General features: G+C 41.8%; 1 protein-coding gene across 2 annotated transcripts; it reads left to right on the top strand.

The window, feature by feature from the left end:
• Positions 1-9734: 9734 nt before the first annotated feature.
• irx5a (iroquois homeobox 5a) lies at positions 9735-16046 on the top strand. Of its 2 annotated transcripts, none has more exons than XM_033616986.2 (3): positions 9735-10482; positions 11417-11822; positions 12526-16046. In XM_033616986.2, exons 1-3 carry the CDS (start codon positions 10225-10227, stop codon positions 13233-13235), a joined length of 1374 nt encoding a protein of 457 aa, XP_033472877.1. In that variant the 5' UTR covers positions 9735-10224; the 3' UTR covers positions 13236-16046. The 2 variants fall into 2 exon arrangements, with proteins under 2 accessions (XP_033472877.1, XP_033472887.1); XM_033616996.2 differs by having other exon boundaries at positions 9741-10467.
• Positions 16047-16763: the final 717 nt, after the last annotated feature.

The following is a 16763-nucleotide window of genomic DNA, read 5'->3' as shown; positions in this document are numbered from 1 at the left end:
GAGAGAGAGTTGACACATAAGAGAGGAAATTCTCATTGGCTCCCATGGTGGTGGCAGGCATGGACGAAGGCCCTCAGCCTAATTAGAAAACTAAATACTCTGAGTAATGCCTAACCCTTGGGAATACAACTGCCATATCTCTTACACATGTGATGTGGAAGGACCCGGAATGCCACTGGGGTGTCTCGCTGAAATATCCTGTGCTGTTCCCCTTTGCACAGCTGTCCACACAGACTCATGCACTTAAGACAGGCTCGCTTTCATAGTTAAAATAGAAATTTGTGTCCTAAGTGCTGCAACACAGCTAATGCTAAATATTTAATTCCCGTGGGTGCTAATTATGGTTGAGTACTGGCAACACGGATTCCCTTTTTTCACTCCACATAACAACTGTAAAAGCAATTTAAGCATTTTTCAATTAATTAAACACACAGTCTTCCAGTAACCTCTTGTCATTTTGCCCTCCAGGACCATAGCTAATTTGTGTAGAATAGGAAAGGGAAAGGGGAAGGAGTGGGGGTGGGTGCTGTTTTCATCTTCGCAAAATGCTCCTACAAAGGAATTAAAAGGAAAGACACATCATTTTCATGAGAGTTTAAAAAGATCACACTCTATCATTCTTTTTTCAAAAACCCTGTAGTATTGTAAGTGTAGTTTTGAATGTTATGAACCTACATATCAGATGACTGTAACCACGAGCAACCAGCCCCCATTATGTTATCAAAGCCGTGTGAGATAGTCTGGCCATGAAGCTAATCCCTGATGTATTTTTAGTCACAACTGACTGATGAAGTGAAATTACTACATCAGTGATAAAATGGGGCTCTCTGAAAAGCCTTTACAAGATCGTGCAGCAACCAAGAGAGCTCTTTAAGCTACTGCAAGTCTAAATGAACTTATACAACAGTGGGGAAGTGCACGACAATATGGTGAAGATGACTAGTAGTGAAATTAAGATAAGGGTACATTATGCGTCTATAATATGCTGAAATGATTATTTCTGCTTTAAAGTTCTGTGTTTCCATTGTGCCAGTGGGCCAGCTAAAAATATGAAAACACCCCTCCTTTCATTTATTCATAAGTTCATCAGTGGGAAAAAAAGGAATTAAAGAATATCTAATCACATTTTTGTGATAAAGAAATATGGGCAATTTTGAAGGATAAAATGCACTTATGTGGCATATGGTATCAAACTTAACATATTACACACTCTCATACATATTATCTTTCATTATGTGTGCACGCCTTTGGGTGCATGTGTGCATGCACATGTGTGTGGATCTGTTAGGAGGGGTAGTGGCACACCCATCCCTTTTATAAAGGCCCCTGTCATTGCAAGAGATCAGAAGCAGGCTGTGAAATCCAGCTAATAGTCATTATGGGATCCCGCTCCCTGCACACCCTATACCTGCTTGCCAAGGCGGCTCCCTCACACTTCATATTTGCATTGTGTCATCTTATCAGCATTCACCCAGACAGAGGACAGATCACACTGCAGACTGACAGCCGCATCACTAATATGAGTAAATAAGACTGAGGGAGAGGAGAGTGAGGAGAATCAGACGTCCTGCACTCTGAAAAAAAAGGGAAAAAAAAGAAAAACACAAAGAAATTATACAACAGCACAACCTTGTGACACTAAAAATAGCCAGAACGATATTATTTTTCACCTGATGTAAAATTAATGTCCATAGTCTTTGTAGATGGCCCTAGCTTGCGATGCCCCCCTCCTGTTCTGAGTGGCAAGGAAGGGTGAACTCTAAGAACCCTGTGTGCTCAGTCACTTCTGGGCCCATGCAGTCAATAAGGCTATTTCTGATCTCCGGATGGCTAGGGTTTCAAAGCCTGTTTAAATGGGCTCCCACAAAGCCGGAAGCACCAACCTCAGTCCTCTCCCTCCCTGTCTTTCTCCCTCTCTCTCTTTCCTCCTCCACTCTTTCTCTAAATATTGAGAGGGAGCTCAGCTTGCCTACCCCCTCAGTCAGGAGAAAGGGGGGAGGCGGTTGAGGGGGGGGGGGGGGGGGGGGGGGGGGTCCTCCCTTTCCACATGCAGGGTGGTGAGGAAAGACAGGGAAGCGCAGGGTCAGGGCTCCCAGTGCTAAGCTGTGAAAGGCAAACGTTTGGCAGAGTAATTACACGCCGCACTGCTCTGGGAGTGATTAGTGATAGTTGTCTGTTCAAAGTGTTTGGAGCTCACAGCCTTTATGGGCTACGCTTGCCTTCCCTTCGCCTAATGTTTAGATTGCATTTGCATCAGGAAGAGAGTTGCATGTGTCAACATAAACAGTGTGTCTATGAAGCTCACCAAGTGTGCACTCGCTCGTTTCTGTGATGCTCCAAATATATTTTTACTATAATACCCAGGAAAGATTATCACATTATTGTGGAGTATCTTTCAGAACTTATCTATTATGATTTTGTTTGTGCTTGAGTTACACAGCATTGTATTATAATTTTGCAATAAAGGGCCAGAACTCATGAATTTATACATCCTCAAAAAACGTAGTCTTTGAACATGTTTTGAAACAAACAACAAAAAAAATCTATTCAAAAGCCTTTGATCTTTAAATACTGCTTTCAAGCTGTATTACTAACACTGTATACTCTGGTTGCAAGCCTATTTAGCACTTCCTGGATATAATGCCTCCACTTGGCACAACAAAACCCTCTCCATTCCCAGGTCAGGTGACACTGCGGTGCATTGCAATCAACATGCTCAGGTGGTGCGGCCTGGGCTGCCAGCCTTTGATGTCCTTGCTGTGTTAATGTTGGCTAGCAATGCCGTCCCAGCACAGCCTGCAGATGTGCCTGCAAGCTGTAAGGTGAGCGGCAACACTCCTGAGTAACGTGTCCAGTTGTAAAGCACACCCTGACAGAGGGTGTGGCGGGGGCGGGAGGGGGTGTAAACAACAGGAACAGACGGATACAAGGTAGAAGACATGTGGGATTAGGAAAATAATGCTGCTGGCATTGGAAATGTTTTGATATCAATAGTCATTCTGGCAAAAATCAGTCCTTTCTTCGTTGAATGAAAACGCATGCAATTATGTGACTGATTTTTCTGTCCTGGTGCTCCAGAAACATATTAACTGATTTTTTCTTTTTCTTTTTTTTCCCAAAAAAGCTCTGGCCTGTTGACAGAAATCTTTTCATGAGCTCTTGCCCGTTGAAAACCTGCAATACACTCACAATAGATTTTAATCCTATTGATATCTTTTGAGGCCTAAAAAAATACCTTTACAAATCAGTGTAGCGTGTATCAAAGGGATGATAGGTATCATATTTCAACACCTTATCACCCTAATCCCAACAAGAAGGCACGACTTTGACGCAGGCTGTAGAGTTGGGTGGCAAAGCGGAGGAGAAACAAACACAGGCGCGGACAGAAGAGGAAATACCTCAGGGACTTTCTGGGATTGAGGAGGAGGTAAGACAGTACCTGTAGTGCAATCCCTTCCAAATCTGCACCAGGTGTCAGGCATTAAGGAGAGCATCTCCGCTTTGGCTTTCCACGTCTGGCTCAATCACCCAGGGCAGTGTGTCAGATGTTGGACAAAACTGATACTCTCGAAGAAGAAGAGGAGGAGAAGGAGGAAGACCTGGGGCTCAGCACAGTACAGAGAGGAAGGTTTCTGACGGCAAGAGTAGAATCTGTAGCATGTCTAATAAAAATGCCCTTTTGAACGAGGTAATTTCATTATTTTGCCATGATCCTCATCAATGTTTGACATTTAAATATTCAATTACATGTAAAATTAGTCTACTGAGAATACAGTACATTGTGAGGACTGCAGTAAGACAATAAGATATGGGAAGCAGAGCTGAACACTTTGGGTTTTAATGAGTTAAGATAGATTTAGAATAACATTACACTGTATCCCGTTGAGATTTTCAGTTAACTACAAAGACAAGTGAGCACTGCCTATCCCCTGTGTGATAACACAAAGCAAGGAGTATGCTATAGAATACTTAGCTTGATATTAACATTACACTCTCAATCATAAAGACAAGGTCTAAATTGAACACCTGGCACCTTCTCAATTTCAAGCAAGTAAGCTTTTTGCAAGCGCAATTGTCCTGAAACAAAGCAGCGGCAGCGGAATACTTCAGTATCAAGAGAGGGAAAAGAACATAGAACCATGTTGGCATTGTTGTTGCCACAGATTATACATGACACACCGAATAAAAGGGGCTGATTGTAAGATGTTTAAATGTATCAGAGGCATGGGAGAGGAAACTTAATGCCTCAGCACTGGGAGAAGGAGAATGCGACTGGGCACGTGCGGAATGCAGAATGGCAGGAGGAAAGCGGCAATCTAAATTTCTAATGCTGAGGATGTTTCCCATTCTGTGTTTATGAAACATGGCTGCCGGGACTACAAAGGTAAGGGGATACAGCATCAAAGTCTGCCCTGACAAAAACAAAGAAAGCAACAATGCTGCAGTGGAATGCACGACAGAACATAATACTCCACCTCCTCCTTCTCCTCTCCCCTAAGCAGTCTCATTTGATTACAGTGTAGCAGGGCCCAAATCAACCCCTTAGTCCCATTTCTCGCTTCCCACCGGTGCTGCGAGTAGGAGGTAGAACACAACTTGCCAAAGTGGCCTGGGAGGAGAGGTGATGTTGTGGAGGAGAATCCCTCATTTGGGGAACAAAAGAACACGGGAATGGGTGAGCCGAGGTGTCCGCGGCAGGGGTGGAAAGTGGTTGTTGTCCCGAGTGTGGTGACTGAGGCAGAGACTGCATGTCTGATGATGGCCCGGGCAACGTATCGTTTACAGGCTCCCTCAGCAGAAGCCCCTCGCATGTCCGTCTCCAGCCACAGAGTTTGCCCTCTACTTAAAGCAACAAGAGTCAGGCTCAGCATTACAAGCCTATTAAAAGATACTTTTAATTACGCCCCGCTCTCCCGGGATCACTTCTTCCGTGAACTCTGTGTTTCTTTGGCATGTGCACTTAGGAATGGCACAACCAGAAGCACGTGTTGTTTTCTCCCTCCAATTAAAGGGCATGTTGACAGATTAAGGCTGCTTCTGGTTTGTGCTCCACTAACGCATTTAGGGAAGATGATGAACATGGAGGGGGGGGGGTCTCAAAGAGAGAGAGAGAGAGAGAGAGAGAGAGAGAGAGAAAAAGAGGCTGATGGGAAGAGAAAGAGAAAAAGAGAGAAAGAACATTCACATGAACCCTGAGGGATTAATGTGTTTACATTACCTGGGCTGTGATCTATCACCAACCTCGTCAACTTCCATTATGCATCACATACATAAGCAAGCAACAGACCTGGGAGCCCCTGCAACTCACTCATACTATTTCAATTGGATTAAGTCAGTGCAAATATCTAGGGCACAGCTCCCACACTGTGGTTTTAGCATTCTGGTAGTCATTTGATTTGTACGTTGTATCACTTTACCTTCATGAAGGCATTGCCGGAGTGCCTCCTACATGCCTCCAGAGCTTTAAGTAGTATGGGATTTAGATGATTACCATATGGCACCTATAGCACCTTCAAAACAAACATGCTATTTAGCCGTAGGTCTGGTTAGACAACAGTGAGGCACAGACGCTCTCAGATCATGAATCAAAATATACAGGTACACACCAGTGAGAGGAATAGGGGAATGTTGAGTATGTGGATTCACCATCTGTGATATTCACTAACACGAGGTTTATTTTGTCCCAGCTGTAGGAGCAGGTCTGTACTGTGTGTAAAACACTCAGTTGGAGAGGTGTGGCATCACTGTATAGATGCTGACAGCGGAGTCTGCAGCAGGGCCCCTGAAAGAGCTCACAGTCACACTCTCATTATATCCAATCAATATTCGTTTAGTCACTGAGCCTATTGACTCATTTCTGAAATAATATTACAGGTCGTTTGTCTTGTCATGGAGCAGGGAGAATTATCCCTTTTATACCATCCCCCATTTGGAAAAGGGAGTAAGGGGTGAGTCTGGATACGCCCTTTGGAAACAACTGTAAATAAATATTTTTTGATAAAACACTGAAAAATCAATGGGTGCTTCCTGTGATCCATCACAAGCAAATCAGTCATCATCTGCACAGCTGGCAGTGTGGTGCAGGAGGATGGCGCGGCAGTGGGAGAAGGGTGCAATCTTTGTCTGATACCTCTCATTTTGGAATCGCTTCTCATAATAGGGTCATCATTTCATCACTTAGCCAATCCAGAGCCCTGCCACTCAGCCTTGCGGGGATCACGGGGAGTAGAAGGGAGGGAGGGGGTGCAGACAAGCCCCATCAAGAGTAAACCGAACACACACACTCTTGCTCCATACATCTTCATTCAGGTCAATAAAAGAAGAAGAGATCACAAGAACAGAAAAGAGATCAGAAAATAGATTCTGTCCTGAAAGCCACATTGGCTCTTTGTGCCTCATGCAAATTGTGTTATGGCCATAGTCAAATAATATCAATTCTGAACTGTGTATCAGCTCATGTGAGCAACGGCTGTGATATTTATCAGGACAACTATTAAACTTACCAGTATAAACAATCACAGAAGTGTAGCAACAATATCATTCCTAAAAAGTAGGAGAGAGCTAATACATTTTTTAAACAGACAAAATATGATAGCTATAAATGCAGAACTGAGTACCGCATTAGAGCATATATGCATGTGCGTCCAATATTTATCACTTCAAAATTTAATAAAGTGAATTTATTGGTGCCACAGTAAAGTGTGTGTGTATGCGTGTGTGTTGGCCGTTTGGGAAAGGGTGCATTTCACTGACTGCTTGGTGACATGAGAAGACTTCCTCAATATGGATCTGAACAAATTCAAAACAAGAACAGTCAATTGTTATATTTTAATACATTTGAAAACAACAAAGGCAACTTTGTAAAAGGGAAATTGGTACGTAAAAAAACAACACACAACAACTGATGTCATGCCCATCACATTTTAAAATGCATAGCTGAATAAAGGAAGTAAAAATACTGCTGCACTTTCATAACAATAGCTAATCATAGCTGTGTAAGATGCCAATTGTTTAGTCAAGTAGCATAGTGCACATATGTTTAATCATTTAATAACCCGCTCTTCAAAAAAAAAAAAAAAAAAAAAGCAAGGTCAAAAATAAATTACATCCATTATTTGCAGCAGATCTCCCCAAAGCATTTGGAGCGAAAACTGTTTTGAATTTCAATTGGCTTCCAAGTGGCAAAAGCCCTCAGCTAATACATCAAAGAAAAATTGGTGTCAACTAATCGGTTTAGGACACAGATTTAGAATGGTTAAAAATCCCATGAATACTTCAAGCATTTTTTTTTCCTGTATACCACTAAAGGCTTGGGAGCAGTGCAGCTGACCTTGTGCGCTCCAGAAACCTGTCCGCCACTCGACATTAACTGACTGTTTAACTCACCCAGCCGCGCAATTAGTCCGCCACAACGCATAATGTTGTGTAATAATACCCTCTATATCCAATTTAGATTACACTTGCTCCCTCAGGCATTTTAAGTGGCATGCATCATCTTTCATTCGCCTCTTCTTTGCCACGTAAAGCCATTTTCATGCGTCAAAACCGAGGTCGTTCTCTCAGGGAAAATAAAAAAAAATAAAAAGAAAAGAAGAAGACGACGCGATAACGAAGAGGAAGGGACAAAGTTAGACGCTGTCAAAACAACGGAAACATAGATTTAGACTCGGATCAGCGTGTTGCGTGAGAACAGCCCACTTTTACGCATCTAAAACACAGATGCACCTTTCCACATAAAAGCAAAACTATACTCACCTACACCTCCTCCTTTATCAGTGCAGTGCTCGGAGGTGGAAGCAGTTGCCATAACCTACTCCTATTATAGGCTCCGTGATCTCAAATTATGGGTCCTCCTCCTACTTTAGAGAGCAACTCTGAACCAAAACGCATTAAGGAGCACACATGAGACAGACGCTTCGTGCCAGGCACTCTCCTCTAGAAAGTCTGTCGCATCTTTTATGCAATAGAATAATCTCAGAAATTCTGCATCTAACAGCTCACATGGCACAAAGTATAATAAATGTGTATACATACACACACAAACACACACACATATATATATATAGATATATATATACACACACACACACACACATATATATATATATATATATATATATATAAAGACAATAATTTCACTATAAGAGGAATATATCTGTGTCAAATAATGACACTATATTATGCTATTTATTCCCATCTTTAACACAAATTATCTGATTCAGTTTGATCCTTCTTGTTTTTGTGGGTAAAGTTGCAGTAATTAGTTGATTGTCTAAACACTGCTGGACAGTGTGAAACTGGGTCTCATCGTATCACTGTCATCTGATTAGAGCTATACTGTAGGGTCGCTTTGTGCATCCATCCTTCTTCCTTTATTTCTCCCTCTCTCTCTCTCTCTTTTTAAAGTGTGCGTCGGCTCCCACTGTACCGGCGTCATCATTCTTTGCTCTCTAGAGGTTTTCAGAGCGTAAAAAAACACGTGACAGTGTGTGCACACACTCTTTAGCAGCGCCTACAGCGATCCCTTTCGGCTTATCTGAGACTTGAACTGGAAAGTCAATCACCAGAATGAAAATGGCTTGTAGATATCTGATACATGGTGAATAATATTTATAATAGCCTGCTAATATTTTTTTAAAGCCACGTTAGTCAACCGCAACGGTGCAAACAACATAGATTTAATTATGGAAGTTATTTAAATTATCATTTGACTTTTTATCAGAAATAAAAATACAATAAAAATAAAAATAGATTTTTTTTCTTGGCTATCGCATAACACAGATTTTGCAGGTGTCTGATGTTTATTACAAAAAAAAAATCAAAGTAATTGCCCATAACAATGGCATATTAAATAAATCTAGTCTTTCCGGTATTTCAGCATTGAAACGTATCTGCAGTGATCAAATGAGATTACATCCACTGGTCCAGGCGGATTTGGTGTAGTTGGCACTAATCTGCCCTGGCTTGAGGGTTTATGACTTTCTGGGAGTGTGTATCTGACTGGTTTATTCCAGGATCTATTGCAAAAACTATTTAGCCGTCGCCACAGTAAATCGTTCAAACACGGCGCAGACAAAACATACTTCAACAGTCTCCACACATAAATGTCGAAGAGGCAAAGTTTGCTCACACATAACAACTACTCTGATAGAGTTGTTCGACCAGCTACTGTTTGCGCCATCTTACTTTTACTTTTCAAGCTGTCACATATCTTACCAATGAAATATGTGTCTGGCGTTAGGAGGTCGACGTGCACAATAGTCGTAATCCATGTGAAACTCCCATTGCGGATTTTAACACAAGTCGCACGGAGATCACCGAGCATCAGTCTGTTGATTTAACGCACGCACTTAAAATGACGACTATTTTACGCACAAAGAAAGAGCAACAAAAAAAGAGAGCGCAGCAGTGGAGCGCCTTTTTTAATTCCTGCCGGTATCTTGCAAGCCCATATCCTGGCATACAACAGCCGATTTGTTATTGATCAAGTGTGAAAGTGACGGCTTCGTATTTGGAGGAAAAAAAAAAGAAGAAGAAAGTTGGGAGTTGACAGACTCGCATGATGTCGCCATCCAAAGGGGGGCTGCCAGGCGCACTTGAGACTTACTGCAACGAGCCTTGTTAAAGAGGAAAAAAATAGAGAAATAGAGAATGAGACGGATTGTTAGTTAACGCGAGAGAGGGAGGGGGTGAGGAGGGAGAGAGAGAGCGAGAGAGAGAGAGAGAGAGAGAGAGAGAGAGAGAGAGAGCGAGAGAGCATGATTTGGGCAGGGCTGTGGTTGCCCAGCATAAGCTTGCCTTTTCCTTCGGTGACTACACCCCGAGAGGAGGAGCGTAGTAGGCGTCAGGATCCTCAATTTTTCAACTTAGCATCTTGGCAGGACATTTTCCCAAGCAAAGCCCCCGTCCGACGGGTAAAAAAAAACTTCTGCGCGGGCATGAGAGCGACGGTGCAACTCAGATAAGGGAGCAACAGAAAAACAAAACGAGACAAAACATCCGACGGGCAGTGGCTGGCTGGCAGCGACCAAAATAATCCGTCCAACATCTAAGCCTCTCTTTATTTAATCACTTTTACTTTTTGCCTTCACCATTGTCATTTAGAAGGGGGGACAGACAGCGGGTCTGCAGACACACGGCTCTATGCGCTCCTACAGCAGCGCATGAGAAAATAAAGGGAGGAAAGTGCGCAAGTTAAGTGGCTTACACTCTCCGGGCTCCAGCATGGCGTATCCTCAGGGCTACTTGTACCAGCCGTCCGCTTCTCTAGCCCTGTATTCATGCCCTGCGTACAGCACCAGCGTGATATCGGGACCCAGAACCGAGGAACTTGGGAGATCCTCTTCGGGATCTGCTTTTGCGCCCTATGCCGGATCTACCGCGTTCACCAGCGCCTCGCCAGGCTACAACTCCCACTTACCATACAGTGCAGACGCGGCAGCAGCTGCCACATTCACCTCGTACGTGGTGAGTAAACTAAAGGTGATTATTCAATCTAATAACAAGTCAAAGCGAGGATATTAACTCGTTATAGGTGCCTTGCTGTGCATTCGCAGCCGAGCGATTAAGAGGAGAAATGTGCGTCACTGAGGAGTGCGTGCATATGATATTACAGAATGTCAGCTCCACAAAACATGTTGTTCAGTAAACAGAACTATTTTAACTCAGTTGTGTGCGATTAGATGCTTCATAAGTAAAATGTAATTTTTATATGGAAGAGAGTTGGCAGTGCCTTACCGACGCTTCTATGCTCATAACTGACTGCAACGCGCCGTGTGATGGCAATTTAGGTCACTGCATTAGTTTCTTATCATGCTATTACTTGTGCCAGTTGTAAAACTTAATTATTACAACTTCTGCCAACAAAAAAACAGAGAAAAATGTGATTTACTTTTGTTGTATTCTCAGTAAATGATCAGGTCAGCACAAGTAATTCATACACAACTGGCTCTATAGGCCTGGTTGCTACAAAGACTGATTCCAGTAGAATAGGCAAAGAAACGCAGTGTTAGGCCCATCATGGATAATGTCAATACGTTTTCATAATTGCAAATTGCACAATTTGAAATGCGAGAATAAAAGCCACTGCGTGCTGACAGCATGTAAATAATAACAAAAATGCATGGCGATAAAAATCGCATTTCAAAATACCCAATCAAGTTCAAACTCCACAAACATTAACTTCAAACTTGAACTACTGGATTAAAGCCAGTGTATTCGTGTTCGTGCCTGAGTCTGTGTGTGTGTGTGTGTGTGTGTGTGTGGGGGGGTGTGCGCGCGCATGTCTGTGCATGTGCACGCGCGTGTGTGTTCATGTTTGTGTAACGTGAGACATTCTTGCTATTTTGAAGCAGTTTAGAAAATGACTGACAGAACTTTTACACACTTTATTTTATTTTATTTTATTTTACCACAGAGTTCTCCCTATGACCACACCACGGGTATGGCCGGCTCAATAGGATACCACCCTTACGCAGCACCCTTGGGCACCTACCCTTATGGTGACCCAGCATACCGTAAAAACGCAACTCGGGACGCCACTGCCACCCTGAAGGCCTGGCTCAACGAACACCGCAAAAATCCCTACCCGACCAAGGGCGAGAAGATCATGCTGGCCATCATCACCAAAATGACCCTCACCCAGGTGTCCACCTGGTTCGCCAACGCCAGGAGGAGGCTAAAGAAGGAGAACAAGATGACCTGGACCCCCCGGAACCGGAGCGAGGACGAGGAGGAGGACGAGAATATTGATTTGGAGAAAAACGACGACGACGAGCCAAACAAGCCCACAGACAAGGGAGACTCCACAGACACAGAAGCAGGTCGGTGGTGCAGGGGGAAAAAAAGGGCAAAAAAAAAAAATCATCAATTTTTCATCGCAGTCGTTTCCACTCAGGGTGCAAAATTGATTGCTGGTTAATGGTGGTATATTATTTATAATGGGACAATTGCTTTAAATAATAATCACCTTGAACTCCCCTCGTTTGACTTCTCAGGGGCTGAAATTGCTGGTGACGCAAAGTGTTTAGCAGTCAATTTATCTTTAACTGCATAATAAGGATACAGCTGGTGTGTTGCGCCGGGTATACGGCTACAAAATATTGCTTTTGTATGATCATTATATCCCACTTTTAAACAGTCGTTGAATGCTTATTATCATAACTACTGATATGATATTTAATACTGAAAATATATTTGTAAATTAAAATAGTCAGCATACTGTATGCTCACACTTTATTTTGTTTGTGTTTGTGTAACACTGTTGATGCTCTTCCATAATTATGGCGAGCAGGTCATTCACCTTTTTAAGCTGGCACACGTCTTTATGAGGACAATTTATGGCACATGCAATAACTGCTTTTAAGGGAAATGTGCATAAGCAGCCTAATTATTTTTATGCATCCGATTTCAGCTTGCAGTGGTGTTCACGTGCCTCGCGATCACCTCAAACATATGTTATAGTTTTATCCACGTTTTAATGTCACGCTTATTTGGCAGTAACTCTATTCTTTATTTGTACTTTAGATCATAAACTGCTGAACCCAGGGGACATAGGCTGTGACAGATTTAAAGAGGAGAACCATGGCAAAGACACGGATCCCCTTCTGAGCGACTCGGAGTTAAAAGACCAGGAGGAGCGGACTACAGAGTTGCTGCCGGATTCCGCAAAACCAACCACTTCGTCTCCCTCGGCGGTGCCCCGGGGGAACCAGACCGTTGCGCAACAAGACAAGCCGTCAGATTTGAGCCATGCACCGGGTACGGTGACCAGCAACGTGACCTCTGTTATCCACTCGCCCCCTTCGGCCCCTAAACCCAAACTCTGGTCCCTTGCGGAGATCGCCACGTCCTCAGACAGGTGTAAGGGCAGCGGCGAGGCGCCACAGGCTTGCCCCGGTTTGGGTCAGAGCGCAGTAATGGGCACCAACGCGTCTCCATCACGGTCCTCCCCACAGTGCCCGCTCCCCAACAGCACGGTCCTATCCAGGCCTCTGTACTACACCTCCCCTTTCTACCCCGGCTACACGAACTATGGTGGCAGTTTTGGACATCTTCACAGTAACCACGGCTCGGTAACCACGGGCTCCACGGCACATTTCAATGGATTAAACCAGACTGTGTTAAATAGAGCAGAGGCTTTGGTAAGGGAGAGCCAGAAAGTCAGAGGCCAAACGCAGGTAGATCTTTGTAAAGACTCCCCTTATGAACTAAAGAAAGGTATGTCAAACATTTAATACCTGATTATTTTCCACTCACCGCGGACTTTTATTTATTTTTTTGTGGTTGCATTAAAAAAAAAAGAGAAAAAAAAGAACAATGATGAAGCAAATTCTGAGAACAGTTATTTTCTGAGTAAATGCTTATCTTCAAATTTTTAGTTTCTGAATGGTTAATTCTAAAATGTAACAAGAATGGTCTTAATCGCTGCAGCCGCCTGAGTCTATTTGTATTAAAGACTAACATGTATATTTAATGTAGCATTTTTGTATTTAAAATGGACAACACACTATCTTTGAAGTAAATTATGGAAAAAAATATATACTTGTGCAGCGGTTATTTTTGGGGAGCAGTTGGCAATGCCTGTGTCTAAAGTGCTTCAAGGCCAATTAATCTATACAAAATATTAATTCAATTTTGCACCGTGACAGATGTTTCAATGGTAATTACCATTTCAAAATATTATAGTGGCGAGGGCTCTGACAAAGTAGAAAGAAAAAAGGCCTACATTCAGGAAAAGGATGTTGGAATATCTAAACAATAAAAGGGTTCAGTTTCGTTTTTGGTTGGTGCAAATATTCATAGGGTTTTTTTGTGAATGAAAAATGTTAGAAACAACACGGAAGTACATTTGTGGTCTATGGCTTATCACCAGTTTATTTTTTTTTTCTGAGGGCCTCTTTTTACTTGAGCACGTTTCTAAAAGTGGATATTGATATAATAACAACACCGAGGCGCAGTCATTTAACCCAATTACCTATCGTGTTTTATGCAGAGCAATCAGGTGGTGAACTCCGGTAATGAGCTCGATTTTATGCCAAATTTAGACCTCATTACTATTTTCCAAGGCGTGGCAAAGCTGTTAAAAGAGACGCGACCATGCATTTAGAACATACTGCCCTATTATATATCATTAATGGAGAGTCTCTTTAATGGCGCGTTAGATGTGAAACACTGCTGTTTGGAGGAAAACGGGAGAATGCTGTCATGCACACAGCAGCAGCAGAGACAGGCAGATCCTATTAGACAGTGCAGCCGGTAGCCAGGCACTGTCCTCTAAACTCTTCCAACTTCTGCAGGTAGGTGTCACACTTGCTCCTAATTTCAAGGGGGACTCTTTTGTTAATCCGTCACGGAAACCCATCCCTGATCAAATGGAGCCAATGGAGCACACACAATGATCACAGTTATTATGAGGATTATAGCAACTTTGACAAGTGGATAAAAAAAAAGGCACGAATTACATTTTGACCGACATGTGGAACAAAAAAACAGAGGGAAATTTCCCAGGCACACTGAAGATAAGAGGTGATTTTTTTTTAAATTTAATTTTATTTTCTATTTATTTATTTTTATTATTTATTGGCTGATGATTTATAAAAAAAAAATTAAAAAAAGCAAGAGCTATAGGTTACATTTAAAGAAAAAAAAATTGGGAAAATATTTTCATGATTATTATTATATTTTTTTTGAAGCCCCCTTAATACTGCAACAGTTGTAGGCCACTAAGCATTCTAGCATAGGCCTAAATTATTAGACTTTTTTATTTTTATAAATGACACAGATTGGTTTTAATATTCGTTTATTCTATGGTTATTACACTACATTTTAAATAACAATGAATTACAATAATTATTTTAGTAATAATAATAATAATAATAACAATTATTATTATTATTATTATTATTATTATTATTATTATTATTATCATTATTATAATTGTTGTTACTGTTGACCTCCAGTGAAGTGGGACAGCATGCTCTTGTTTATGGCTGCCATTAATCTCTATAGTTTACTTTCCCCCTCTCCAATTTGAAATCTCCCCTGAGGTTTATATAATTCCCTCAGCCTTAATGTCCTCTATTCGGGGCCCTCTATTTTAATCTGACAGAGTGTGCTGGAGCAGTGATTGCGACACATCAGCCGACTAAATAGCATAATTATGGTTTTTTTTTTCCTTTTTTCTTTGCTGATCCCAGAGGGGATTGAACTGTTCGATGCAATGTCCCCTCAGAGAGTGTTAGAGTTTTATTAGAAATCGCGTTGTTTTCCTCAGAATTGATTAAAGACGCAATGTTTCACAGGGACAATATACACACTATTTCTGCGGTGTAAATCATGTGTGTGGGACTAGGTAAATACTGTGACGTTTATACGTCAAATGGGTTTGTCTTGTTTGTGTGCGATAGTGTATCTGCGTATGTGTGTGTGTGTGTGTGTGCGTGTGTGTGTGTGTGTGTGTGTGTGGCGGGGAAATTTGGGGTTACAAGAGTGCAAACCAAACGCAGAGCCAGGGTGATAATGCTATTCCAACTAACCTTATTAATTAAAAAAAAAAATACATGGGAAATGTTGGGGGAATGATCAAACAAGCTGTCAAACTAGATCCACAACAGGGAACAGGCGTGATAAAACACGTCTGTCTTATTTTTCACTTTTGAAACACTGTAAAATATTTGAACATTTTTATACACGGAATATATTATTTTTATATATTCCCTCCAAGCATATAGAAATTGAAACTATGTCTCCTCCAATTGTTGTTTATCTAAACAACCAGTGGGAAAAAGGCACAAGAGGTCTGTATGGTCTGCATTTGCACTGTAATTGATTAATATATTTACTATTATTATTTTTATTATGTCCCTGTTGAAAATGTAAGAGTTTAAACGTAAAAGTATTTAAAGCATATATATTTTTATAGCTTATACACAGCTTTTTTAAATGTCACTGTAATTCAGCTCACCATGGACACTTACAGGAAAAAAAGGAAATCAAAAATAAAAAAAAGGAACACCCTCTCTCTAATTAAAATATACATTTGATGGTTGATTATACTTGTTCTATTTCTGGGCGTGATGAAAGCCAGTCAATTAACCCCATGATTACATGAGGAAGCGGAGCGAGAGAATGTGCAACCCTTCATCACAGAGGCATGATAGCCTACAGGGGAGAGGATGCTCTCTGCAACTTTATACAACTTGGTCCCTGGCTTCCCCTTCGCTTGAATGGCGTGTCGGTTCATTGTTGGGATTGCTACAATGTGAGAATACTAAGTAGGGGTGAAACCGTTCCCACGTGTGAAAGTGGGGGAAAATAATCCGACAGGAGAAGAAGCAAAAGAGAAAAGAGGAGGATAAGGTCTGTTCCCTTCACTCCGACTTTGTTACTGTGGTGCGTTCAGAGGCACAATCCGGGATGTGTGGAGAAGAAAATGCTCCTTATTGCTGTCGTCATATCAATTAAACGGTTTTATTTCCAAAACTAAAAAAAGGCCATACATGAAGTCTGAAGGCCGCGACTCACCGTTAATTTAAAATCTACTGTATTAACTATTAAATCCTCCTGCTTTGACCGGAACAAGTCAAACCTACATGTTTGCCCAACCATCTAAAATCGAATTAACGCATAATTAGTATTTGTGTGTTGCTCCGAGTTGGCCTATCAATAGAAACTGATCGTATTCTTTGTCATCTACAGAAAACCAGCCTCTCCGCCGGTGTATGCATATTAACTCTAAAAGTAGACACGACATTTATGTGTGT

Source organism: Epinephelus lanceolatus, chromosome 2 (assembly GCF_041903045.1).
Source record: "Epinephelus lanceolatus isolate andai-2023 chromosome 2, ASM4190304v1, whole genome shotgun sequence".
NCBI classification, from domain to species: Eukaryota; Metazoa; Chordata; class Actinopteri; order Perciformes; family Serranidae; genus Epinephelus; species Epinephelus lanceolatus.
Note: the sequence above shows the minus strand (reverse complement) of the source record. Positions and strands in the feature narration are given on the sequence as shown.